The sequence below is a fragment of the Tupaia chinensis genome, unplaced genomic scaffold (genome assembly GCF_000334495.1).
Source record: "Tupaia chinensis unplaced genomic scaffold, TupChi_1.0 Scaffold149184_1, whole genome shotgun sequence".
Taxonomy (NCBI): Eukaryota; Metazoa; Chordata; class Mammalia; order Scandentia; family Tupaiidae; genus Tupaia; species Tupaia belangeri.
In genome coordinates, this window is record NW_006209032.1 from 316937 (window position 1) to 331124 (window position 14188).

General features: G+C 49.9%; 1 protein-coding gene across 2 annotated transcripts in view; it reads left to right on the forward strand.

Annotated features, from left to right (window-relative positions):
* The window catches only part of MON1A (MON1 vesicular trafficking associated A), a 21955-nt gene that overhangs the window by 5060 nt on the left and 2707 nt on the right, over positions 1-14188 (forward strand). The window contains exons 2-3 of one of the 2 annotated variants that reach the window (XM_014585220.2): positions 11729-11868; positions 13304-13789. In XM_014585220.2, the coding sequence (XP_014440706.1) occupies positions 11742-11868; positions 13304-13789 (613 nt within the window). In that variant the 5' untranslated portion in view covers positions 11729-11741. Of the gene's footprint in view, positions 1-11725; positions 11869-13303; positions 13790-14188 lie in introns of those variants that run through there. The other variant, XM_006170938.2, reaches the window with a different exon arrangement.

Here is a 14188-nt window from a genome sequence, read left to right on the forward strand (position 1 = left end):
GCTATAGGGCCCATGCGCTCGCCAGACAGACAGAGAGAGACATAGAGACAGAAAGCGAGAAATCACCCCCCAGGGGGGATGGTCACACCGCAATCCCTTCTCCTCCGTTCTCCTCTCGGGATCTTGGGCACGCACGCACACACGCCCGGCGTGAGTTTTAAGCCACCGGGTCCAGGACGCGAATCACGGTCGACTACGTGGGAGTCCAGTGACATAGCCATTACACTAACTGCTGGTTCCCAACACCTGTGTATTTAAGTCCCTACTGGGCTAAGGTAACCAAATGACACAGATTATTTTATTTAATCCTCTCACAACCCAGTGAGTCATTACTAGCATTATCTATGTATCTATCTATAATTTTTTAAGAGAGATTTTGCTATAGGGCACATGCACTCACTGGAGAGACAGAGCAAGATGGAGAGAAAGAAAGCGAGAAATCACCCTCCTCCCCAGGGTGGTGGCCACACAGCAATCCCTTCTCCATTCCTCTTCTCAGGCTTTTGGGCACACACGCACACGTACCCGTGAGTTTCAAGCTGCTCAGGTCCAGGACTTGAACCGTAGTCAATCATGTGGGGGTCTAGTTCCTTAACCACTACATCACCTGCTGGCCCCCATTATCCCCATTTCATAGATGAAAAAGCTGAAACCTAGACAACCAGTCAGGTTCCTCTGACACCAAAGCCATTGCTTCTGAGCACTGGACCCTGCCAAGGACAAGTCTTCCCCAGCAGGGGTCACAGAGCTGGTTATTCAGCACACTGTTCACTTTCTTCTCCCTTGCAAAGGTATGAAATGTAAGGCAGGTGACAAGGTGACCCTCAGTCTGGAGAAAGCAAGGAAGGCAAGCTGGAGAAGGAGCAGGGATGTGCCAGGGAGGCCTTTCTGATTAGCAGCAACCTGAAGGAAGTGGAGTGAGTCATGGAACTCTCCAGCCCCAGCAGTGGAACAGGTGGAGTGGGGGTGGGGGAACCTTGGCCGGGGCAAAGTGCCCTCTGAAGTGACAGAGTGCGCACGATGCTTACAGATGCCATGAGGCCAGTGCAGATGGGCTGAAGCAGTTAGTAGGGAGAAAGGGTAGGAGATGAGGTCAAAGCAATAATGGGGCAGATGGACATATTGCAAGGGACCTCATGCCCTGCTATGAGGAAACTGGCTCCCTCACTAAATGAGGCGGGACCATTAGAGAGTTCTGAGCAGAGGAATTACACATACTCTGACTTCTATTTAAAGAGGAGCATGTTTTCTTTTATTTTTTTTAAAGAATTATTTATATAATTTATTTATCATTATTGTTCTTCAGTTTTACCAGAGAAAGACAGAGAGAGAGAGAGGCAGGGAGAGTGAGAAAGCAAGCCACCAGGTCCAGGATTTGAACCACAGTCAGCCATGTGGGAGTCCAGCACCTTAACCACTATGCCACCTGCTGGCCCTGAGGAGCACGTTTTCTATGAGAAGGCTGGACTACGAAGGGGCAAGTGCAGAAGGAGGACTGGTGAGGAGGCTTTGCACCAGTCTGCTAGAGAGATGATGGTGCTTAGACCAACGTGGTAGTCACCGCGGTGATGAGAGGTGGTAGATTCTGGGGTAGGCATTGGCCACTTAGTAGTCTATTCCGTGAAGTTAAACATTACATCTGGATTCAGTCCCTTTCTATTTCGTCTCACCGTTTTTTGTTTGTTTTTGTTGTTATTGTTGTTGGGTTTTTTTGGAGAGGTTTTTACTATAGGGCACGTGAGCTCACCAGAAAGACAGAGAGAGACAGAGAGACAGAAAGCGAGAAATCACCCCTCACAGGGGATGGCCACGCCACAATCCCTTCTCCTCCATTCTCCTCTCAGGATCTTGGGCACGCACACACACGCACCCGGCATGAGTAAAGCCACCAGGTCAGAGACTCGAACCACTGTCGACTACATGGGAGTCCAGTGACATAGCCATTATGCCAACTGCTGGTCCCTAGAGGGCTTTTTTTTTAAAAGGATATAACCATTAAATAATGGTGCTTTGATGTAGTTTCATGGCTTTTTTCTTAGCTTCTGCAACAGCTATGATGTAAATAAGCCCTCTTTGTTGGCACTTGGTGCATTTTCTATCAATTCTATTCAGAACGTAATTTGAGACTTTAAATACACATTACTTTGTTAAAATACAGATCCAGTTTTGATGATGTAAATATACATTTTTTATATGACCATAAGCTAAATCAATACAAGTTTGGTATATTATCTATTTCTGTGTAGCAAATTATCCCAAAATGTAGCAGCTTAAAATAACAGTATTTATTATCTCATACGGTCCCTGTGGGTCAGGAATTTGGAAGCTGCTTAGCTGGATCATTCAGGCTCAGGATTTCGCATGAGGCCACAGCCATCTAACGGCGTGATGAGGCCTCGAGGATCCTGCTGCTAAGATGGTTCAATCACGTGACTGGTGTGTGCAGGAGTGCTCGCTCTTCGTCATGAGGTTCTCTCCATAGGACTGCTTAAGTGTCCTCACAACCTAGCGGATAGTTTTCAGGGTTTTTGTTTGTTTGTTTTGTTTTGTTGAGAGGTTTTTACTATAGGGTGCATGAGCTCACCAGAAAAACAGAGAGAGACAGAGAGACAGAAAGCAAGAAATCACCCCCCAGGCGGGATGGCCACACCGCAATCTCTTCTCCTCCATTCTCCTCTCGGGATCTTGGGCACGCAAGCACACACACCCGGTGTGACTTCAAGCCACCCGGTCTGGGACTCAAACCGTGGTCAACCATATGGGAGTCTAGCAACATAGACATTACGCCAACTGCTGGTCTCCTGCAAATAGTTTTCCTTAGAGAGAGTGATTGAAGCCACAGTGATTTTTATGACCTAGCCGCTGAAGTCACACGTCATTGTTTCCATGGTGTCCTATTGGTTACATAGGTCGGCTCTGCTCATCGTGAGTGGGGAGTGGGGAGTACACTAAAGCATGAATGCCAGGAGTTGAGGAGCAATAGAGACCATCTTGAAGGCCGGCTACCACCACTGGATATTACAAACTAAAAGGAATGGGGCCAGCAGATGGCGTGGTGGTTAAGGTGCTGGACTCTCACGGTGTCTTTACTAAAATACCAATAAATCTGTCAAATTTTAAAGAAGAAAGAGAGGCTAGCAAGTGGCATGGTGGGTAGGGTGCTAAACTCCCACATGACTGAACCGTGGTTCAAGTCCCAGACCTAGCAACTTGCTTTTTCACTTTCCCTTTCTCTCTCTGGTCAACTTAAAAAATAATAACAAATAAACTGAAATAAATACATCTTTTTAAAAAGAGAGGGAGAGACAGAGGCACCTCCCACCAGCATCCTCAGGCCGTGATCCACCCCTAGTCTCAGCCAGCCCAGATCATGAGCAACACACACTTACACACTGGGCTCAGGGAGGATCCAGGATGCAAACCTAGGACATTTCCCATGTGGGTCCAGTTGCATTACCGAGACCTCCTTATTAAAATAAGTCAATAATTAAAGTTAAAATTTTTAAAAAATTCTTTAAAAATAAATAATATTTTGAGTTTGTATAATCAGGTATACTAGCCCTGCTATGTAACAGATGGATGCCAAAATAGTAAGAGTTTTACAAATAAACATTTTTAAATGTTATTTATTATTATTATAGTGCCGGTGTTCTGGGCACGTGCTTGGCACTCGGGGTGCAGGTCTAAGCCTGACAGACATGCCCCTGCCTTCGTTGAGCTGGCTCCTATTTATGAGTACTTTTTTTTTTAATTTTTAAAATTATTTATTTAATTTTATTTATTCTTTTTTTTTTTTTAATTTGACCAGAGAGAGAGAGAGAGAGAGAGAGGGAAAGGGAAAAAAGAAGCTGCCAGGTCCGGGACTTGAACCGTGGTTAGCCATGTGGGAGTGTCCAGCACCTTAACCACCACACCACCTGCTGGTCCCATTTATTATTAGTTTTTTTAAGTTTCCTACAAGGCACATGTACTCACCAGAGAAAGAGAGAAAGAGAGAGAGAAAGTGAGAAAGCAAGCCACCAGGTCTGGGGCTCAAATCACAGTAGGCCATGTGGGAATCCAGCACCTCAACCACCTTGCCACCTGCTGGCCCCTAAAGGTTTGTTTTTGCCCATGCAAAATCTACTGTGGGTCTAGTGGCAACTCAGGGCAACTTCCTTCCTAGCAGTGATTCGGGTGTCCAGACTGCCCACAGCTTACCCTGTTGCCATTTGGAACACCTGCCATCCCTACCACCTACCAGGGGAAGACAGAGCTGAAGGGCACACAGCAGCTCCTAAATACGTCAGAGTCCAGACTGGCCAGGCAGTGACATGGCCGGGGGCAGGGAAGCGTGTGGGGCCCGTGGACCTCTGGTATGCAGTTGGTGTCTTCTTCACAGCCTCTCCACTGCTCCCATGAGTTCTTTTCTGTATTCACAGTAGTGTGTGCACATACGTGAGAGAGAGAGAGACATGAGCACCCTCTACAGGCTCTGGTCATGCCCCTACTGTCCTTAATAGCATACAGTAGGGGCCAGCCCCATAGCCTAGCAGTTGGGGGTGGGGGAGCCACAGTTCACGTCTCAGCCCTGGGTGCCTTGAAAAACACACTGTGTGCCTATGCAAGCTCAAACTCTGGATAGGATTGAGAAATGGAAGAAAAAGAGTGTGGTATGACCACACCCCGTTAGGGGTATTTGCCCACTCTCTCTCTTCATCTCTCTCTGGAAAGTACACATACTCTCTGGCAATGAAAGGAAATAAATAAATAAAAGCCGACTTTTTTTTTTTTTTAAAGAGATTTGCTACTTGGCACTTGCGCTCACCAGAAAGATAGAGAGAGACAGAGAGAAAGAAAGTGAGAAATCATCCCCCAGGGGAATGGCCACGCCGCAATCCCTTCTCCTTTCTCCTCTCGGGATCTTGGGCACGCACACACACGCGCACCTGGCATGAGTTTAAGCCACTGTGTCCGGGACTTGAACCGCAGTCACCTACATGGGAGTCCAGCAACATAGTCATTATGCCAACTGCTGGTCCCAAAGCTGAATTCTTACCTCTGTCTTCCTTTTTCTCTCTCCCTCTCTATCCCTCCCTTTCTCTCTCTCTTTATTCTTTTTTTTTTTTTAATTTGACCAGAGAGAGAGAGAGAGAGAGAGAGGGAAAGGGAAAAAGGAAGCTGCCAGGTCCGGGACTTGAACCGTGGTTAGCCATGTGGGAGTGTCCAGCACCTTAACCACCACACCACCTGCTGGTCCCATTTATTATTAGTTTTTTTAAGTTTCCTACAAGGCACATGTACTCACCAGAGAAAGAGAGAAAGAGAGAGAGAAAGTGAGAAAGCAAGCCACCAGGTCTGGGGCTCAAATCACAGTAGGCCATGTGGGAATCCAGCACCTCAACCACCTTGCCACCTGCTGGCCCCTAAAGGTTTGTTTTTGCCCATGCAAAATCTACTGTGGGTCTAGTGGCAACTCAGGGCAACTTCCTTCCTAGCAGTGATTCGGGTGTCCAGACTGCCCACAGCTTACCCTGTTGCCATTTGGAACACCTGCCATCCCTACCACCTACCAGGGGAAGACAGAGCTGAAGGGCACACAGCAGCTCCTAAATACGTCAGAGTCCAGACTGGCCAGGCAGTGACATGGCCGGGGGCAGGGAAGCGTGTGGGGCCCGTGGACCTCTGGTATGCAGTTGGTGTCTTCTTCACAGCCTCTCCACTGCTCCCATGAGTTCTTTTCTGTATTCACAGTAGTGTGTGCACATACGTGAGAGAGAGAGAGACATGAGCACCCTCTACAGGCTCTGGTCATGCCCCTACTGTCCTTAATAGCATACAGTAGGGGCCAGCCCCATAGCCTAGCAGTTGGGGGTGGGGGAGCCACAGTTCACGTCTCAGCCCTGGGTGCCTTGAAAAACACACTGTGTGCCTATGCAAGCTCAAACTCTGGATAGGATTGAGAAATGGAAGAAAAAGAGTGTGGTATGACCACACCCCGTTAGGGGTATTTGCCCACTCTCTCTCTTCATCTCTCTCTGGAAAGTACACATACTCTCTGGCAATGAAAGGAAATAAATAAATAAAAGCCGACTTTTTTTTTTTTTTAAAGAGATTTGCTACTTGGCACTTGCGCTCACCAGAAAGATAGAGAGAGACAGAGAGAAAGAAAGTGAGAAATCATCCCACAGGGGAATGGCCACGCCGCAATCCCTTCTCCTTTCTCCTCTCGGGATCTTGGGCACGCACGCACACGCGCACCTGGCATGAGTTTAAGCCACTGTGTCCGGGACTTGAACCGCAGTCACCTACATGGGAGTCCAGCAACATAGTCATTATGCCAACTGCTGGTCCCAAAGCTGAATTCTTACCTCTGTCTTCCTTTTTCTCTCTCCCTCTCTATCCCTCCCTTTCTCTCTCTCTTATAAAAAAGGATGAGAAAAAAGAACTTGACACTCAGTTCTTTGGTACACATGCAGGAACTGCCTGACAGGAGCTTCCAGGAGTTCCCAGAGAGAGCGTTCTCAGAGAAAGAGACAGACTGGGGCCACACAAATGCTACGCTTTTTTTTGGTAACTTGCCAGAGGGCACATGCACTCACCAGAGAGAGATGGAGAAAGAGAAAAAGCAAGAAAGCTCATCCTCTGGGGAATGACCAGGCCTTGCTTTCTCCTCCATTTCTCCCTCCTTTTAGGATTTTGGGTGCACATACACACGAATCCAGTGTTTTTCAAGCTGCTGGGTCTGGGACTAGAACCACAAGGTTGGTCATGTGCGATCCAGCCACTTTAACCACCATGCCATGGGCCAGCCTCCCTCTCTTTAAAACATTTTTATTTTTTTACACTCCCTTTGCATGAACAAGTACTTTGCACGAACTTGTTAGAGCACCTGCTTGGTGCTCCATTCACAGTGGTCAGTTGCTTAAGGTCACAGAGCTAGTGAGAGATGGGTCCTCAGTTATTCCCACAGTGCTCTGAGCTCTCGGCACAGGGCCGGCTCAGGTCTGCTTGGCTCATGCTGACACCCATTGCTGACAAGCCCCTGCCTCGTGAGTATGACTAGTCTACACTGCCCTGCTAGCCCATCCAGCTATCTCTCCCCTAAAGGATTCTGCGATGGAACCTCTCTCCTATGGACTGTGTGTTGCCTGACAGGTGAAAACCCTTGGGACCAGCAGTTAGCATAATGGCTATGTCGCTGGACTACCATGTAGTTGACCACAGTTCGAGTCCTGGACCCAGTGGCTTAAACTCACACCAGGAGCGTGTGCATGCATGCCCAAGATCCCAAGAGGAGAATGGAGGAGAAGGGATTGTGGCGTGGCCATCCCCCTCGGGGACCACACCACCTGCTGGTCCCATTTATTATTAGTTTTTTTAAGTTTCCTACAAGGCACATGTACTCACCAGAGAAAGAGAGAAAGAGAGAGAGAAAGTGAGAAAGCAAGCCACCAGGTCTGGGGCTCAAATCACAGTAGGCCATGTGGGAATCCAGCACCTCAACCACCTTGCCACCTGCTGGCCCCTAAAGGTTTGTTTTTGCCCATGCAAAATCTACTGTGGGTCTAGTGGCAACTCAGGGCAACTTCCTTCCTAGCAGTGATTCGGGTGTCCAGACTGCCCACAGCTTACCCTGTTGCCATTTGGAACACCTGCCATCCCTACCACCTACCAGGGGAAGACAGAGCTGAAGGGCACACAGCAGCTCCTAAATACGTCAGAGTCCAGACTGGCCAGGCAGTGACATGGCCGGGGGCAGGGAAGCGTGTGGGGCCCGTGGACCTCTGGTATGCAGTTGGTGTCTTCTTCACAGCCTCTCCACTGCTCCCATGAGTTCTTTTCTGTATTCACAGTAGTGTGTGCACATACGTGAGAGAGAGAGAGACATGAGCACCCTCTACAGGCTCTGGTCATGCCCCTACTGTCCTTAATAGCATACAGTAGGGGCCAGCCCCATAGCCTAGCAGTTGGGGGTGGGGGAGCCACAGTTCACGTCTCAGCCCTGGGTGCCTTGAAAAACACACTGTGTGCCTATGCAAGCTCAAACTCTGGATAGGATTGAGAAATGGAAGAAAAAGAGTGTGGTATGACCACACCCCGTTAGGGGTATTTGCCCACTCTCTCTCTTCATCTCTCTCTGGAAAGTACACATACTCTCTGGCAATGAAAGGAAATAAATAAATAAAAGCCGACTTTTTTTTTTTTTTAAAGAGATTTGCTACTTGGCACTTGCGCTCACCAGAAAGATAGAGAGAGACAGAGAGAAAGAAAGTGAGAAATCATCCCCCAGGGGAATGGCCACGCCGCAATCCCTTCTCCTTTCTCCTCTCGGGATCTTGGGCACGCACGCACACGCGCACCTGGCATGAGTTTAAGCCACTGTGTCCGGGACTTGAACCGCAGTCACCTACATGGGAGTCCAGCAACATAGTCATTATGCCAACTGCTGGTCCCAAAGCTGAATTCTTACCTCTGTCTTCCTTTTTCTCTCTCCCTCTCTATCCCTCCCTTTCTCTCTCTCTTATAAAAAAGGATGAGAAAAAAGAACTTGACACTCAGTTCTTTGGTACACATGCAGGAACTGCCTGACAGGAGCTTCCAGGAGTTCCCAGAGAGAGCGTTCTCAGAGAAAGAGACAGACTGGGGCCACACAAATGCTACGCTTTTTTTTGGTAACTTGCCAGAGGGCACATGCACTCACCAGAGAGAGATGGAGAAAGAGAAAAAGCAAGAAAGCTCATCCTCTGGGGAATGACCAGGCCTTGCTTTCTCCTCCATTTCTCCCTCCTTTTAGGATTTTGGGTGCACATACACACGAATCCAGTGTTTTTCAAGCTGCTGGGTCTGGGACTAGAACCACAAGGTTGGTCATGTGCGATCCAGCCACTTTAACCACCATGCCATGGGCCAGCCTCCCTCTCTTTAAAACATTTTTATTTTTTTACACTCCCTTTGCATGAACAAGTACTTTGCACGAACTTGTTAGAGCACCTGCTTGGTGCTCCATTCACAGTGGTCAGTTGCTTAAGGTCACAGAGCTAGTGAGAGATGGGTCCTCAGTTATTCCCACAGTGCTCTGAGCTCTCGGCACAGGGCCGGCTCAGGTCTGCTTGGCTCATGCTGACACCCATTGCTGACAAGCCCCTGCCTCGTGAGTATGACTAGTCTACACTGCCCTGCTAGCCCATCCAGCTATCTCTCCCCTAAAGGATTCTGCGATGGAACCTCTCTCCTATGGACTGTGTGTTGCCTGACAGGTGAAAACCCTTGGGACCAGCAGTTAGCATAATGGCTATGTCGCTGGACTACCATGTAGTTGACCACAGTTCGAGTCCTGGACCCAGTGGCTTAAACTCACACCAGGAGCGTGTGCATGCATGCCCAAGATCCCAAGAGGAGAATGGAGGAGAAGGGATTGTGGCGGGGCCCTCCCCCTCGGGGGGGGGGGTGTAATTTCTCACTTTCTGTCTCTCTGTCTCTCTCTTTCTGGTGAGCACACGTGCCCTATAGCAAAAACCTCTCCAAAAAATAGAAAAAGAAAAAAAAATCCTTCAGCCTGCCATCAGGGACCCTAGAGGCTGACACAGCCAAGGTAGCTATCTTGCTACCCCTCACGTCCACTGTGGCCACTTCCACCTGGCCCTGAGACTGTGGAAGGACTAGGAGGTCGGGCCAAGTTGGCGCTGACCATCCGATGGGCACTGAGGGTCGTCACATCTGTAGTTGTTTTTAATTGATCAGGGAAGCCATTATGCCAAATTCAAAAGGTACAAAAGGATATTTAGAAAAAAGCTAGGCTGGAACCAGCAGTTGGTGTAATGGCTATGTCGCTGGACTTCCATGTAGTCGACCGTGGTTCGAGTCCCTTACCTGGTTGCTTAAACTCACTGGGCACGTGTGTGTGCGCATGCCCAAGATCCCGAGAGGAGAATGGAGGAGAAGGGATTGCGGCGTGACCATCCCCCCCGGGGGATGATTTCTCGCTTTCTATCTCTCTGTCTCTCTCTTTCTTCCTGGCGAGCGCATGCGCCCTATAGCAAAAACCTCTCAAAAAAAAAGTTAAGATGTTACATGGGACCAGCAGTTAGCATAATGGCTATTCACTGGACTCCCATGTAGTCGACCACAGTTCGAATCCTGGACTCAGTGGCTTAAACTCACGCTGGGTACATGTGCATGCCTACCCAAGATCCTGAAAGGAGAATGGAGGAGAAGGGACTGCGGCATGACCATCCCCCAGGGTGTAATCTCTCACTTTCTGTCTCCCTGTTTCTGTCTTTCTGGGAAGTGCACATGCCCTATAGCAAAAACCTCTCAAAAATAAATAAAGAAAGAAAGAAAGAAAAGAAAAGAAGAAAGCCAGGCTCAAACCTGAAGAGAAGCCTATCTGCTATGTCTCACTTTCTCTGCATTCAAGTAAACATCCAAAAGGAACTGTCAGTCAACTCAGTTTTGAATGGGGAAATTGTTCTGGGTGGGGTGTGGAGTGGACCATGTCTGGACACAGAATTGTTTCACTTCCTAGAACCAGCGTTTCCTGTAATAACAGTGGGCAATCTATTAAACTCTCCCGCTTCCGTTCTTTCATCTATAAAGCTAGACTGACAGGAGCACCTGCCTCACATGGGAGAGAACGGAATTAGATAACATAATCCCCATGAACGTCTTAGCATGCTACCTGAGCACTCAAAAAATGTTAGCTGCTCTTACCAGTTTGTTTGAAAAAAATATTTACAGAGGACAGCAGGTGGCATAGTGGTTAAAGCGTTAGACTCCTATATAGTTGACCGTGGTTCAAGTCCCAGGCCCAGTGACTTGAAACGCATGTCAGGCATGTGTGCATGCTTGTCCAAAATCCCAGGAGGAAAGTAGAGGAGAAGAGACTGTGACATGGCCATTCCTCCTGAGGGTGATTTCTTGCTTTCTCTCTCTGTCTCTCTCTAGCAAATGCACATACCCTATGGGAAAAACACCTTAACAAAAATTTATTTACATTTTATATATAATTTTTAAAAATAATTATTTAATTTTTAAAATTATTATTATTATTATTTTAACTGGACCAGAGAGAGAGAGAGAAAGTGAGAAAGCACGCCTCCAGGTCCAGGACGCGAACCATGGTCGGCCATCTTGGAGTGTCCAGCACCTTAACCACCTCGCCACTTGCTGGTCCCTATATAATTATTTTAAAGAAAATAAACTACTCGGGATCAGCAGTTAGCGTAATGGCTATGTCACTGGACTCGTGGTTCGAGTCTCAGACCCAGTGGATTAAACTCACGCTGGGCACATGTGTGTGCGTGCCCAAGATCCTGAGAGGAGAATGGAGAATAGATTGTGGCGTGGCCATCCCCCCTCGGGGGTGATTTCTCGCTTTCTATCTCTCTGTCTGTCTGGCAAGTGCACACGCCCTATAGCATAAACCTCTCCAAAAAAAAGAAAAGAAAAGAAAAGAAACTACTCAGAAGTGTGAGCAGTGAAAGATCCTGGATGGTGGGAAAATGGTGACATCTTTTTCTTTATATTTTTATGTGTTTTCCAAGTTTTCTACAGTGACTATGTCTTCCTTTTGTAGTTAGAAAAGGAATGAAACTTATTAGATGGGAACACACAGACCCTACCCCCAGGGAGTTGAGTTCATGATGCCCTGGAAAGAGACGCGTCCTTGTACCTACCACTGGTAATTATGCCAGCAACCCTGCCGACAGCTTCTCTGCTCCTCAATGATGCTTGTTTTGCCCCTCAGGAGAGCCCAAAGGATGGCAGCTGACATGCAGAGGAAGAGAAGCGGCGAATGCCCCGATGGCACGTTGGCTCCTTCTGATGGACAGAGTGTGGAGAGAGCCGAGAGCCCCACACCTGGACTGGCCCAGGGAATGGAGCCAGGTATGGGCCGAGGTGCAGCCCCAGCCAGCTGGAGTGGCCTCCAGGGAACGGGGCTCCCGGCTGCTCTTGCCCTCCCACTCCTTCATGCATTTGTTAAGATGCTCTCTGGATATTTGTCGGGTGCAGGGACACTGCAGGGAGCTGGGCTCTGTCTACACCTGCATGTTTCTCCACTCCATGTTGTGCCGTCTGCCTAGTTGCTCAGCCGTGTGGGTTCTCTTCCATTCCTCTGTCTCTAGTGCATCTCTCTGGCTTCTCCCCTTCTCAGCTCTCAACCTGAAACACCTCCTCACAGTCAGGCCAGCTCCAACCACACTGTGTATGGGACCCCAGTTCCTTTGCAATGTTATGAGTTTACGTATGTATCGCCCATCTTTCTGTATCACAAATCGTGGGCTCTTTGAGCACAGGGCATCATATTCCCAATGTCTGGTGCTCACAATGAAGACTTAAAATACATCAGCTGAACTGTTTTGTCAAAGCAGTCAGTAAAGGGCTCAGCCCTATAGCACGGTGGTTAAGGGAGCTGGATCCCATGTGGCTGGCCAGCCGTAAACACAAACACACTGGCACTGGACACGTGTGTGCTCGCCCCAAGTCCTGAGACAGTGGTGCAGTGGAGGAGCGGGACTGCGGCGTGACCACGCTCCATTGGGGGTCCTCTGTCTGACAGTACATGTGCCCTCTGGCAATGGAAAGAAATCAGTAAAGGAAGACGGTCATGGGCCTTGCCCTGGGGGAGTCACAGGCTAGTAGCGTCAGTCAGGAGCTACGGCCTGAACTGGGCGAGGGAGCCTTCTCCGGGTAGAGGGACTCACCGAGTAAGTGTGGGAGGCTCTCCAGGCACAGGGCAAGGACTGGACACACAGCAGTCAACAACCGGATTCCTGTCCTTGGGGGATCTCATTGTAGTTGAGGGGGAGTGAGGACAATAATTGGCAAGTGCCACAAGGAAAATCAAAGTGGGAGAGAGGGCAGAGTGCTGGGGTTAGAAGTTAGGTGAAGAGGAAACGAGAATCTTCCCTGAGAGCTGAAGCACAGGAAGCAGCTGGCTATGCGGGGAGGTGGGTGTGCCTTCCGGGCAGGTGGCAGGTGCCGAACTCCTGAGCCAGTGGGCATTCTGAGGGTGTCCAGAGAGCAGGTGCACAAAGGCCAGCGTGACTGGGATGGACAAGGGAGTGTACTGTGGGAAGGGAGTGAGGGGTAGGCAGATGCCAGCCGCTGCTGCTGCTGTGAGGTGCTGGGCCTTATTCTAGTGTGATGGGAGGATGCTGGTGAGCTGTGCATTGTAGCGAAGCGTGATCCGTGGCTGGCAGTGGCAGGAGAGAACAGCGGCTGAGCCCATGGGCACAGGCCATGATGCTAGAATGACCGTGGTAGGGACCTTGCTGACCCTGCCAGAGGCCACCCCTCTAAGCGTGCTTTTGGCCTGCAGGTGCTGCTCAGGAGGGTGCCATGTTCGTCCATGCCCGTTCCTATGAGGACCTGACCGAGTCAGAGGATGGGGCAGCTTCTGGGGACAGCCCTAAGGAGGGTGCTGGGGGTCCCCCCCCACTGCCTGCAGACATGCGTCAGATCAGCCAGGACTTTAGCGAGCTAAGCACCCAGCTGACGGGCGTGGCCCGGGACCTGCAGGAGGAAATGCTGCCCGGAAGCTCTGAGGACTGGCTAGAGCCCCCAGGGGCAGCCGGGCGACCAGCCTCAGAGTCCCCCAGGGAGGGCTCAGCCGAGGGGGAGGAGGATGATGCCGCGGAGGCATGGCGCCTGCACCAGAAACACGTCTTCGTGCTGAGCGAGGCCGGGAAGCCTGTGTACTCCCGCTACGGGTCAGAGGAGGCGCTTTCCAGCACGATGGGTGTCATGGTGGCCCTGGTGTCCTTCCTAGAGGCAGACAAGAACGCCATCCGCTCCATCCATGCAGGTGAGCCACCTGGAGGGGGTGGGGGGCCCCTGCCGGAGTTCATGCATCACAGGTTTTGGATCCCCACAGAATAGAGAGCTAGGATGCGCTGTGTGATCCAGGGTCAGTCCCTCTCCTCTCTGAGCTGCAAGTTCTCTGGTGAACACCAGGTAACAACACTGCAGGCCTCAGGCGGTTGTGGCAGGGGCCAGAGGCCGCTCTGACATGGGCTTTGCCATTAGAGACGGTGAGAACTGCCAGGAGGGGGTAACTGAAAACCAAGTAGGTAAACTCTCCAGGTCCCTAGCCCCACTCGGTCCTCGCCCACAGACATGGCACTGAGCAGAAGGGTGTGCTTTTTCTGAAGCCCTTCCCAGGCCTCAGAGGGCGCCAGCCTATGAAGCAGTGGCAGGGGCACGA